Source organism: Sturnus vulgaris, unplaced genomic scaffold (genome assembly GCF_052056855.1).
Source record: "Sturnus vulgaris isolate bStuVul1 unplaced genomic scaffold, bStuVul1.hap1 Scaffold_192, whole genome shotgun sequence".
Lineage (NCBI taxonomy): Eukaryota > Metazoa > Chordata > Aves > Passeriformes > Sturnidae > Sturnus > Sturnus vulgaris.
In genome coordinates this window covers 2,665,788-2,679,126 of record NW_028276155.1, presented here as the reverse complement: position 1 = coordinate 2,679,126, position 13,339 = coordinate 2,665,788, and the positions used below count along the sequence as shown (strand labels likewise).

Below are 13,339 nucleotides of genomic sequence, written 5' to 3'. Positions count from 1 at the left end.
GGGACTCTGCTGCCTGCCAGGGACAGCTCTCAGCCAGCCCTGGGAGCTGCTCGCAGCACTGGGGGACAAGGTCTGGGTGGAAGGAGACAGCTGGTGAGGCTTGGAAGGGTTGTCCTTGTGGGGTGAGGACGCTGCATTGTTCAGGACTGCTGCTCTCAGCATGACATTTAACTCTCGAACATTTCCAAGCAGATTGTACAGGGATCACAGCAACTCAAAGACTACAGAAAAAGGAAAATGCTGCTTTTTTAGTTTACTGCTCTGGGTTTCCTAGATGGGAAATTGTACATAGATATTTATCTCTCAGTTCAGGTAGAGAGAAATAAGGAATTTATATCTCAGACCTTAATAATGTGGTCAGTGACAGAAATCAGCACAGGGTCCCTCACAGGCAGCATCAGTGTCACTTTTCCACCCTCCTCAGGGTTACTGTGATTTTGCCATCAGAGCCTGCAGAGGCAGAGCTCGTCCTGGGCAGTGCCCTGTGCTGGGAGGGGTGTGCAGGGCAGAGCTGAGCCCCCAGGGCTGGGCTGGGCTCTGGCAGCACTGGCAGGGCCCAGCCCTGGGCACAGGGAAGCAGCTGCTGGCAGGGACAGCTCCAGGCAGCAGAGCCCTGGGCAGGCAGTGGGGGGAAAGTGCCACCAAGCTGAGCTGGGATATTTAAAATCCTCTCCAAACTGAACTATTCCATGATTACTTTTCTTACAGATCCCCACGCCAAGACACAGCAAATGTCCAACAGCAGCTCCATCAGCCACTTCCTCCTGCTGCCATTGGCAGACACGCGGCAGCTGCAGCTCCTGCACTTCTGCCTCTTCCTGGCCATCTCCCTGGCTGCCCTCCTGGCCAACGGCCTCATCATCAGCGCCGTAGCCTGCGGCCACCACCTGCACACCCCCATGTTCTTCTTCCTGCTCAACCTGGCCCTCAGCGACCTGGGCTCCATCTGCACCACTGTCCCCAAAGCCATGCACAATTCCCTCTGGGACACCAACAAAATCTCCTATGCAGGATGTGCTGCTCAGCTCTTTTTCTTTCTGTTCTTCATTGGTGCAGAGTATTTCCTCCTGACCATCATGTGCTACGACCGCTACGTGTCCATCTGCAAACCCCTGCACTACGGGACCCTCCTGGGCAGCAGAGCTTGTGCCCACATGGCAGCAGCTGCCTGGGCCAGTGCCTTTCTCTATTCAGTGGTGCACACAGCCAATACATTTTCCCTGCCCCTTTGCCAGGGCAATGCCCTGGGCCAGTTCTTCTGTGAAATCCCACACATCCTCAAACTCTCCTGCTCCAAATCCTATCTCAGGGAACTTGGGATCATTGCTGTTAGTGCCTGTTTAGGTTTTGGCTGTTTTGTGTTCATTGTTTTCTCCTATGTGCAGATCTTCAGGGCTGTGCTGAGGATCCCCTCTGAGCAGGGACGGCACAAAGCCTTTTCCACCTGCCTCCCTCACCTGGCTGTGGTCTCCCTGTTTATCAGCACTGGAACATTTGCCTACATGAAGCCCCCCTCCATCTCATCCCCATCTCTGGATCTGGCGGTGTCAGTTCTGTACTCAGTGGTGCCTCCAGCTCTGAACCCTGTCATCTATAGCCTGAGGAACCAGGACCTCAAGGCTGCAGTGTGGACACTGATCTCTGGATGGTTTAAGAAACATTAAACCTGTTGCCAATTTCTGCAAGTCACTTGTAATATGAGTCGTTTTTGATAGCTCTTAATTTTTGATTTTAGGGAGTTTTTACCTCTCTTTTAGTCTAACAATCTTGTCCACAAAATAAGCGCATTATTTATGACATTTCTCATTTTTTTGCCTTTCCACCATGTCTGTGGCCCCAGACTCTTCCAATAGGGGTTGTGTTCTCTGTGGCTTTAATCGAACTAAAGGATATCCCAACAAAGTTTGCACTGGAGATCCTCCTTCTCTGGAGCTGCAGCAGGAATGTCTGTGTGCAGAGTTGGGGGCAGGTCAGGGGTTGTACAGCAGCTCTGCTCCTGCTGGCCACACCATTCCTGATCCAGGCCAGCTGCCATTGGCCTTCTTGGCCACCTGGGCACACTGCTGGCTCATGTCCAGCCTGTTTTCCATCAGTGCCCCTAGGTCCCTTTCTGCCTGGCTGCTGTCCAGCCACTCTGTCCCAGCCTGTAGCACTGCAGGGGTTGTTGTGGCCAAAATGCAGGACCTGGTACTTGGTCTTTTTAAATCTCTCCTTGTTGGATTTCGGCCCTGGATCCATCCTGTCCAGGTCCCTCTGCAGAGCCCTCCTACCCTCCAGCACATCCACACTCACAGCCAGCTTGCTGCCATCTGCACATTTGCTGACAGGTTATTCAATTCCCTCATCCAGATCACCAATCAAGATGTTAAACAGGACTGGGCCCACACTGATCCCTATGGGACACCACTGCACACACGCTGGATGTGGCACCATTCCCCACCAATCTCTGGGCCTGAATATCCAGCCAGTTCTTAGCCCACAGAAGGGTGAACTGGTCCAAGCCACAGGCTTCAGCTTTTCCAGTAAATGCTCTGGGACATGGTGTCAAAGGCTGAAATTCTGGTAGACAACATCCACAGCCCTCCCCGCATCCATCTGCCCTGGCAGAAAACTCTTGGTGGGCAGGAGCTGGGAAGGAGGCAGCCGAGTGCCCTGGCAGCAAGGCAGGACAGGAGCACCCTGGGCTGTGTGACCAGGACATCAAGGCCGTGGATTATCCAGGTCACTGGGGCCTGGTTTGGGTTGCCCAGGGCAGGAAAGATGTCTGGCAGCTGAAGCAGGGTGAGGGAAGGGCCTCCAAGGTGGGGCTGGAGCCCTTTGGCTGTGAGGAGAGGCTGAGGGAGCTGGGCTTGTCCATTCTGGAGCAGGGAAGGCTGAGGGGCTCCTCATGCCAGCCTGGCAGTGCCAGCCAGGAGCTGATGGAGAACACAGAGCCAGGCTCTGCACTGGGGGGGCTGGGGGGGACAAAAGTCAATGGGTGGAAGGGGAATGAGGGGAGGTCAGACAGGACACAGGGAAAACCTTTGTTCTCATGGGCTCAGACAGGTTCTGAGATGCTGCCCCAGCCCTGGCCTTTGGGATTTTCCAATCCACACCAAATCAAGCCTTGAACCCCTTGGTCTGACCCAGTTTCTGACAGGCTGGGCTGCAGACTTTCTAAAGTCCCTTCCAACCTCAGCTCTCTGATGCTCCTGGGACGATGCTGCTCCCGATTTTGGAATGGGCTGGAGCAGATGTTTATGGGACAGGAGCCCTCTGGGGCTGTAGGGGACCTGCAGCTTGCAAGGTGCACGAGCACATCTCATTAGCTGGGGCATTTGAGAACTTTAAGAAATGTAAAATTTTTCCCGCCAGGAGGGAGCAGGAATTTCCTGGAACTGTACAATGGTGGGAGAAGAAATATTGATCTTTCCCTCTATTTGTGTCACCAATATTCTGTCTATTATTTCATGGCCTTCTTCATTCAGGAGTTTCCACCTCTCCTGTATAAATGGCCATGTCTAAGGACATCTCATAACTAGAGCAGCTGGACCTATGTCCTCCCCATTGCTCCCAGATTTCATCCTCTAGCTTTGCTCTGGCCATTCCAAAGCCTCTCAATTGAGTGTCTTCAAACTTTGAGCTTCAGGGAGTTGCCCAGTTTTTCATAACTTTAAATAACTCAATAGTCAATATCTTGTGTTTATGTCTTTTACAATTACCTTTGTCTTTGTCCAAAAATGTTGATGTATGGATATCCCTTGTGGATTATGGGCATGTCAGATGTTGCTGAGTCATCTCATATTTCTGAGGGAGGACTTCCGATGTTTTTAAAATTTTATGGTGTTTACAATTCTTTATGTTGGCCATGAAGAGAAGCCTTTCTGTGCCTCTGAGTCTCACCAGTTCCTGATCCCCAAAGAACACAAACTGCAGACTTTCTAAAGTCCCTTCCAACCTCAGCTCCTGGATGATCTTGGGATGATGCTGTTCCCCATTTTGGAATGGGCTGGAGCAGATGTTTATGGGACAGGAGCCCTCTGGGGCTGTAGGGGACCTGCAGCTTGTGAGGTGGACGAGCACATCTCATTAGCTGGGGCATTTGAGTACTTTACGAAATACCAAAAATTTCCCACCAGAAGAGAATAGAAATTTCCTGGAACTGTACTGATGGCAGGACAAGAAATCCTGATCTTCCCCTGTACCTGTGTTACCACTACACTGTCTATTATTTCATGTCCCTCTTCATTTGGGTGTTTCCACCTCTCCTGTTTAAATGGCCATGTCTAAGGACATTTCTTCCCTAGACCAGCTCCTATGGCCTTGCCACTGCTCCCAGATTTCCTCCTCCACTTGTTCTCTGGTCATTCCACATTAGTCAACATCTTAATTGTGTCTACATCTATCACAGAATCACCCTTTCTAATGTCTGTGTCTAAAACTGTTCCTGTACGGAAATACCTTGTTCATGGTGGATACATCAGATACTGCTTTGACATTGCACAGAGCTGAGGAAAGAATTTGGAAGTTTATTTACTTTTATCATGGGTACCTTTTTTTATGTTGGCCACGAAGAGAAACCTTCTGTGCCTCTGAGTCTCACCAGTTGCTGACCCCCAAAGGACACAAACCTGATGAGTTGTGGCTCTCACTGCAGTGCTGGCACTTGCACCTCCCTCCATCCCCACAGCAGAGCTGCCTTGTCCCAGAAAGTCCCTGGCAATGCAGGGATGAAGGAAACAGGACAGGCTGTGGGGATCAGGGGCAGGGCACAGCCAGGGATTTGGGGTGGTTGTGAGCCCAGGGCAGGAGCCAGCCCTTGGCCTTGGTGAACCTCATCCAATTGTCCTGGGCCCATGGCTCCAACCTGTCCAGATCCCTCTGCAGAGCTTCCTGCCCTGCAGCACAGCCACACTCCCACCCAGCTTGGCCTCACCTGGACACTGACTCAGGGTGCCCTCCATGCCCTCGTCCAGATCAGCAAGAAAGAGATTTCACTGCCCTGCCCCCAATCCTGAGCCCTGGGGACACCCCTGGATGTGGCTCCATTGCCCAGCACTCCTTGTGCTGGAATTCTGTTTTTTATGGAGCTGTGCCTGCCTTTGGTTTTGTTTGCTGACAATAAATGAACATCCCTCTGTGTCTGGGGCAGCTCCTTCTCCAAGGAAAGCAGGTGGGAGTTGGAGCCAAGGAGCTGAAAGCTGCAGGCACAGCCTGGATTGGAGGGAACTCAGATTTGCACAAGACTGCTCTGAGTGCCAGGGGTTGGATGGGGGAAATGTCGGGGTGGGGGTAGGGACAGAGTCTGATTGATTGTCAGCCATAAAGGGTCTTGATTTTCATCTCTATTCAGTCTGCATTAGGAGGTTCTCAGGATCACTATCAACTGGAGATTACTGATATTAATCTATAAAAAGGAAAACAAAACTAAATGGGACAGAAAAAGTCCCTGTATTAAAAACAACATGGTATATTCTGTTTGAATACATTTCTGAAATCTGTATTATTAACCACAGAAGAATTAAAGACTTAAAATGAAATTATTCCCAGGGGCTTGCTTTGTTAGGGTGTTTTGAAATATTAAGGAGCCTTTGTCACTGAATTCCTGAACTGAAGAGCTGAACAAGTCTCTGGAGAACTGAAAGTCATTAGAGAACCTCCAAGTTGCTGAGGATCCATCCTCAGCAGAGCAGGAATGAACAGATTCCAGGGGTTTCCAGGCTGCTCAAGAGCTGTGAGCTCACGTGCAGGCACAGGGGCTCCATGGGGACATCTGAGGGGTCTCTGGGCTCCTGAAGATCTGTTTGGTCACACTCAGTCACAGGGGCTCCATGGGGACATCCCAGGGCTCCTTAATCTTCCTAAGGCTCATGAGGTGACAGTCACAGGGCTCCACAGTGACAACAGAGGTGTCTCTGCCCTGCCAAGGGGACAATTTGTCACAGGCAGTGGCAGGAGTGCAGTGGGGACATCCCTGTGCTCCTAAAGAACAGTGAGGGCACAGACACTCACAGGGGTTCCAGGGTGACACCCCAGGAGTCCCCAGGCTGCCAAAGAGCCAGGATGTCACAGACACTCAGAGGGATTTCAGGGTGACACCCCAGGAGTCCCCAGGCTGCCAAAGAGCCAGGATGTCACAGACACTCACAGGGGCTCCTGTCATGGGCACAGTGGGAGCTTCACACAAAGTTCATTAGAGAAGCTCCTGTTGGGTCACGAGTTGCAGAAAGGACCCCCAACACCCCAATTACACCCTCAAGCTCCCCCAATCCAGGACCCCCAGGCTTTCTAAACTCCTTCTGTGAGAGGAACCTGGGAGTGCCTGGATCCAATCCCAGCCCCAGACTTTGTCAAGGATTTATGTGTAAAGGATTAAACAGATGGAATTGAATCTTTGTACAACTTTGTCCCTCAACATTAAGAATGGCAAACCAGAAGTATTTATATACATAGAGATATGATTGATTATGATCATGATTAGACATAAAGATCTTAATCAGAATTATTTACTCCACAGTACAGGAACTGTAACATCTATTTTAATGTAGTGCTCTAGAAATTGTAGCACTTGTAGCAATTGTATCAAAGCAGAACTAAGTAGAGATGGGTGTCACTCCCCCAGACCAACGACCCTGGGCTCAGGGTCCTTTAGCTCAGCCTCAAGCAGTGACCCTGAGGGGTGTCTCCACTGCAGGGAGGAATCTGCGCACCCACCCAAGAAGGGAAATGTCAGGAGATGCTGCCACTAAAATTTGGGATGGGGCTTTTCCAGTCTGAAGTGCTGCCCTGTCAGTCAGATGTGCCCAGGCTGTGCCAGCTCAGCAGCTCTGCACAAGTTCTCAATGGTGTCACTTGGTTGTTCCTTTCTCTGGGGATTTTACCAGCTCTTCCACAGCTCCAGCTCCCTCTCAGGATGTTGAACTTCGGGATGGAGGAGTCAGGCTGGTTTCAGCATTATTCACCCCAAAAGCAGTGTGATTCTCCCTCTTCATTGCTCCCTGGAGCTTTGCAAACAGGGCCTTGCTGGAGTTGTTTGAGCCCATTCCAGGCACAGCCTCCTGCTCCAGCAAAAATTGCCTTTCCTGTGCCATGGCCAGCCCAGGTCCCGCTGCAGGAAAAGCCCCAGACCAGCCCCAGCACAGGGAAGGGCTCGGGCACAAGAGCAGAGAGCCGTGGTGGGACCTGTGCCAGGCAGAGCCTGAGGCACCAAAGGCACCTTGGCAGCAGCAGCTCCCTGCAGGCCATGGCCAGAAGCCTCCTGGGCAAGCCAGCCTGGTGGCCACCACTGCAGAGCTGCTGGCTCAGGGGGGATTTCTGGCTGGGCTCTGCCCCAGCCCACAGAGTGTGACCTCAGCCCTGGCTCTGGCACAGCCCTTGGGCCTGGGCCCTGCAAAGCCCAAAGGTCACCTGTGCCACCCTGGTGCCCATCCCTGCCTCTGGCACTGTCAGTTCTGTACTCGGTGCTGCCTCCAGCCCTGCAGCCTGAGAGACCAGGAGCTTGAGGATGCCCTGAGGAATATGACCACTCTGTGCTTTTCAGAAACAATAAAGTGCCTGATTGTTCTGCATAGCATTCAGAATGGAACTCATTACAGACTGCCCAGAGTGCTTTGGACCATGTGTCTTTTTTGTTATTCTATTTGGTGTATTCTATTTTTCCATTTGTTTTTCTTTTTTTCTTTTAACTTCAGATGTTATTTTCCACCAAGGGTTGCCATTAGTCACAGTATTACTCCATCAGTATCCACCGTGCTTGTGTTCAGCAAAGACAGTGAGGAGCCTGGGGCAGAGGGGCAGTGTGCAGGGGGCACGCAGCAGTGTCCTGGCACAGCCAGAGCTCCTGGGATGGACCTGAGGAGCAGCAGGGCAGGGCCTAGGCTGTGTCTTTGTTCTGAGCACAGTCTGGGAAGGTGCCCCAGGGCAATTGTCCCACACCAGCCCCAGGAAACACCACACCCAGCACTGGCCTCTCCCCCAGCTGCAGGAGGTTGTTTGACCCTGAATGGAGGGACACCAAGTCACCAGGCCAGCAGGGCATGTTTGGTGTGTACTGAGGAGATTTCAGCAGAACATCATGTGTGTGTGGGGAGATGAACCCGAGTGAGCACAAACACCATCACCAGCACTGGCAGGTGGCACAGTTCTGGTGGCACAAACAGTGCCTTGAGGCCACTACATTCTGGGAAAACACCTGAATTCATTACTGGGCTGTGGTTAGAAACGCATAGAGAGAAACATTCTGGCAGGGAGGTTCCCGGAAAAAATGCTCAGGACAGCCATGGACTGCACAGAGAGACCATTGGAGTTCCCTGGTCTGTGGGGAGAAATCAGAGCTGTCTCCCTTCTGAACCATCCCAAGGACCTGGACAGGGCTGTGATATGTTCTGGGCACTGACCTGGAAATGAGGGATGTAGAAAAGGCCTTTGGAGTCAGGGATGTTGACAAGGCTGGGCAGTGTCATTGTGGGACCTCTCTCAAACCCCTTGGAAAGGGCGGAGCCATCCCAGAGGGTCCTGGGCACTTCAGAAGGGCAGACATGGAAGCAGTCTGCAAACAGGGCAGGGAGGGGCACTGGGACAGTCACAGACTGGTCAGGCTCAGCAGGGAAGGGCAGGTGGCAAATCCTCCTGCAGCCATTCCAGGCACTGGCGGCACGAGGCATGGATTGCAGAACCCCCGTGGGAAGGAAAAGAAGGGGATGTTGTGCGCCCAGACTTTAGCCAGGCCTGGGACATGGTCTGCTGTGCTCCCCTCAGAGCCAGATTGGAGAGAGCTGTGCTGCAGGAGAGGAACATGGCGTGGGTGGGAATTTGGCTGAACAATCAGGGTCAAATGTCATCCATGGCACAGAGTCCTCTGGGCAGCCACTCCCTGGTGACAACCCTGCGTGACCAGTCCTTGACCACCAGTGTGGAACATTTCTATTATCGCTATAAGGGCATGAAATGCACTTTCAATTCCTTTGTGGATGCTGCCAAATTGCAGGGAGTCTGTGACCAAACTCATCTAGTTAATGGTGACTGCAAAATGTAATTGGGCAAAATGACTGAGTTGGGTAAATTTCTCTTGCCATCAGGGACCAATCAAGGAACAAGAAAAGGTAAAACTTATGTCTCAGTTAAAAGGTAGTTCCATATTGAGAAATCAAACCCAACCAAAAAAAAGAAACAAAGCAAGACCAAGCCACAACAACAAAAAATCCCATGAACCAAGCAACCACAAAAAGCAAAGGCCATACACAGAAGCAAAGCACATCCACAGGAAATCTCCTAGCAGCAGAAAATATTTAACCATGCTGTGGCAGGAGTGGATTCTGTATGTGTAGCTGCTCTTTTGAATAAAAGTCTTAAAAAATGCATCACTTCCCTACGCCTCTTGCCCCCCACTTCTCTCAGTTTATTGCTGATCATGGTGTGACTTGGAATGAAACATCCCTTGGGTCAGTCCAGCCCAGCTGTCCCATCCCTGTTCCCTCAGGAACACTTGACCTCCCCAAGTCCATGGGTTGGAGGGGGTTGCAGACTTGCCGCATGTGGGGCGAGCACTGTGACAAGGACAGGAGAACAGAACAACATTTACTCTTGTCAAGGACAGTACAACAGAACAGAACAGCCTTGGAGAAATGGATAAAGGATATAGCTGAGGCAAACAGAAGTCACACAAAATGCAAGGAGGATGCCAGCTCAGCTCTGCAAGGCTGACAAAACAGAAGTTCTACAAAACAACAATATTGCCCTTACTCAAAAGCGGGAATAGAGGAAGAGCCACCTAAAAAGGACACTGAAGGATATTGAAGACAGATCCCAAAGAACCATAGAAAGATTTTCAATAAGGGGTGGAACTATGTCAAATAAAGTTCAAGGAAGTGGGATAGCTAATAAATCACATAATCAATGTGTCTGATAAAAACTCTGTTCATTCAATGTTCTTTCGATGCTCTGGGCACTAAGATGGAGCAAGGATTGCCCAAGTGACCACTATGCTGTAATAAAGAATACCTGTTTTCAAATAGTCAAAATTGTGTTCAAAAGTTTCTATCCTGTGGATTTCAACATCAGTGCTGTCCTTGACTCCATTATGGCTCTTGCACAGTTTCACAATTGCCCCTTGGTTCCATGAGGCCCTGCTATATAACAGTGGACCCTTGGTTCCATTTGGGTCTGTGCTGTCAAAATGGCCTCCTTGGTTCTGCACTGCCACAATGCTCTCCTTGGTTCCACAAGGCCTTGGTGTGTCACAACAGCCCCTTGGTTCCATGAACTGCCATAGCGTCACCACGGTCTCTTGGATCTGCAGTATGACAATGGACAATTGGTTAAAGCAGCCCTGCAGTGTCACAATGAATATTTGGTTCCATGAGGCCCCACAGTGTCACCATGGCCCCTTGGTTCCACGAGGCCTCACTTTATACCAATGGCCCCTCAATTCCATGAGGTTTTGTTCTGTCAACAGTGCTCTCCTTGGTTCCACAGTGTGAAAATGGCTGCTTGGTTCCATGAGGCTCTGCAGTGTCACAGTGTCCCATAGTTTCCATGAGCTTCTGTCCCATCAACCATGTCCTTTGTTCCAGTGAGGCCCCATAGTGTCACACTGGTCCCTTGGTTCCATGAGGTTCTGTGGGATCACCATGGTCTCCCTGGATCTGCAGTATCACTATGGACCATTGGTCCCATGGGGCCCTGATGTGTCACAGTGGCTCCTTGGTTCCATGAAGTGTCACTGCATAACAATGGAATCTTGGTCCCATGAGGTTCTGTATTGTCATAATGATCTCCTTGGTTCTAGACTCTAACAATGGACCCTTGGTTCCACGAGGTTCTGTACTGTCACAGTGCTCTCTATGATTCCACAAGGCCTTGCTGTGTCACACTGGATCCTTGGTTCCGTGAGCTTCCATGGTGTCACCATGGTCTCCTGGCATCTGCATTGTCACAATGGACAATTGATTCCATGGGACCCTGCTGTGTCACAATAAACCCTCAGTGCCATGAGGTTCTGGAGTGTCACAATGGTCTCCCTGCTTCAACGAGGTCCTGGAGTGTCACAATGGCCGCTTGGTTCCATGAGCTTCCATAGTACCAACAATGATCTCCTTGTTTCTGCAGTGTCATAGTGGACCCTTGGTTCCAGAAGGTTCCTAAATGTCACTGGTCTCTAATGCAGGCCAGGGGTTTTACACATAGAATCACAAACGGGATGGGACTGCTGTGGAGTGTGTCTCAATCTGCTTTACTATTATTTTTTCCTCCCAAGCATCAGTCTCATTACAATGTTGGGACAGCAGGAAGATTCCAGCAGCTCAGGTCCTCAGCAACAGCCAGAGAACGTGATGTTACAACGCAGTTTGAAAGTTTTTTTGACCAATCACAAAAGCAAAAACATATTGACAGTAGTTCTATCCAACCACTATAAGTACACATATACCTTTGGTTAAAAAAATGCTTGCTTATTTCAAATACAATACCTACTTGTAAGCCTTAAAATACAATGCACAGGGCTCCATTATTAAACTTAGACCTTCCTAATATCTTGCTAGATATACTTTTCTGCAGCTTAGGGAGTTATTCTCGCCACGTGTTAATGCACAAACCATTGTTCTATTTGTCCTTGCTTTCTATATTTCATATAATTCCTCTGCTGATATGCCTTATGTTTTCCACTTAGCTCTAATTGCAGTTGGCTGTCTCTGAGGCCTGCTTTTTCCAGCTTTCCCAAAACCCTCCGATTTTTAAGGATTCCCACAGTCTCCTTGGTTCCATGTGGCCCTGCTGTGTCACCAGGGCCCCTTGGTTCCATGAGTTTCTGTGCTGTCAACAATGGCTCCTTTGTTCCAATGAGGGGCTGCAATGTCACACTGGACCCTGGGTTCCACGGAGCTCTTCAGTGTCACAATGGCCCCTTGGATCCATGAGGTCCCATAGTGTCACCATGGTCTCCTTGGATCTACATTGTCACAATGTACCATTGGTTCCATGTGATATTGATGTGTCATCATGGTCTGCTGGGTTCCAGAATTCCCCTCAGTGTCACAATGGAGCCTTGTTTCTGTGAGGCTCTGAACTGTCACAATTGTCTCCTTGGTTCCATGAACCCCTGCTGTGTCACAAGGGTCCCCTTGGTTCCATGAGGATACAAAAGCTTTGTATAAACATTGAGCAACATCTGCTTAACACACCTGGGAACATCTGTCTGCATTCAAAAGAGGGGTTAAAGGTGAGGGTGGCACCAGAAGCTTCCATCTGCAACAGAGATCCAGGGAAAGGACAGAGAATTCAGCTGAAATATTCAGAGAATTCTGTTTACAGAGATCATTTCTTGTCACACTGTCCCTCGTAGGAAGGTGACATCATTCCAGGCAGCCTGGACTGAGCATGTGGTTCCTCAGTGGGGTTTGTTGTTTAGGAAACCTGCTCAGGATTTTCCATTCTTTCCTCACAAACAGGAAAATTTCTCCTGGGCCTGTGTGCAGGCAGAACCCTGAGGAGAGCAGGTGGGACATGGTGCAATGGGCTGGGACAGCCAGCTGCAGAGCTCAGGGGACAAGGTTCTGCTGCAGGGCACAGGGATGTCAGTCCCAGGTGGGCGATGTCAGACATGGTGAGGCTGGGGGTGAGGAGCAGGTTGTCCAAACAGGGTCAGCCTGCAAGGGGCTCATTCTTCTCTGTGCTTAGACCTCCTAAGGAAACATTAAGCATCAAGATCACTTAAGGAATGCTTCACTCACCTCTCCTCTGAAATGAAAAGTAAAAACATGATTAATAAGAAAAAGTCACGAGGTGCACTTTGAAATCTTCCTCCTCAAGAAAACTCCATATTGACTTCAAGCAGCTGCACAAACCCTGGAGACTTAAAGACAATTGAAGAAAAACAAAGAGCTCCTGAGGGCTTTCTGCATTTTGATCAGTCCCATGGTGGATTTGAGGCTGAGTCCAGGACCCTCAGGCACTGAGAGAAGGTTGAAGAAGCTGCTCAAGGAGTCAGAAGCAAAACTCCAAGTCCCTTGGAGCATCAGTGGCCCCACTGAGGGCAGGGAGTGCCAAAGGCTCCCCAGGGACTGGTGAGAGCAGATCCTTGAGGGCAGGATTGCAGGAGCCCGAGGCTGTGAGCAGGGAACTGCAATGCTGAGCAAGGCCTGGGCTGGCTGGAGGAAGCAGAAAGGCCAAGGCCTGAGCCCAGGCCTGGCCCAGCAGGGCCTGTCCCTCACGGGTGGCTTGGGGCTGTTGCTGGGGCAGTGGGATGGCAGGGGCAGCAAGGACAAATGTCATCAAGCTGTGTGACACTCCAGATGCTCATGGAACCAAGGGCCAGTGTGACACAGCAGGGCCTGATGGAAACAAGAGGTCATGGTGAGCCTGCAGG

At 50.5% G+C, this 13,339-nt stretch overlaps 1 protein-coding gene across 1 annotated transcript; it reads left to right on the top strand.

Annotated features, from left to right (window-relative positions):
- Positions 1 to 731: 731 nt before the first annotated feature.
- Positions 732 to 1,664, top strand: LOC148218251 (olfactory receptor 14A16-like). Its single transcript, XM_088157856.1, has one exon. It carries the CDS (start codon positions 732 to 734, stop codon positions 1,662 to 1,664), a length of 933 nt encoding a protein of 310 aa, XP_088013982.1.
- The last annotated feature ends 11,675 nt before the right edge of the window (positions 1,665 to 13,339 follow it).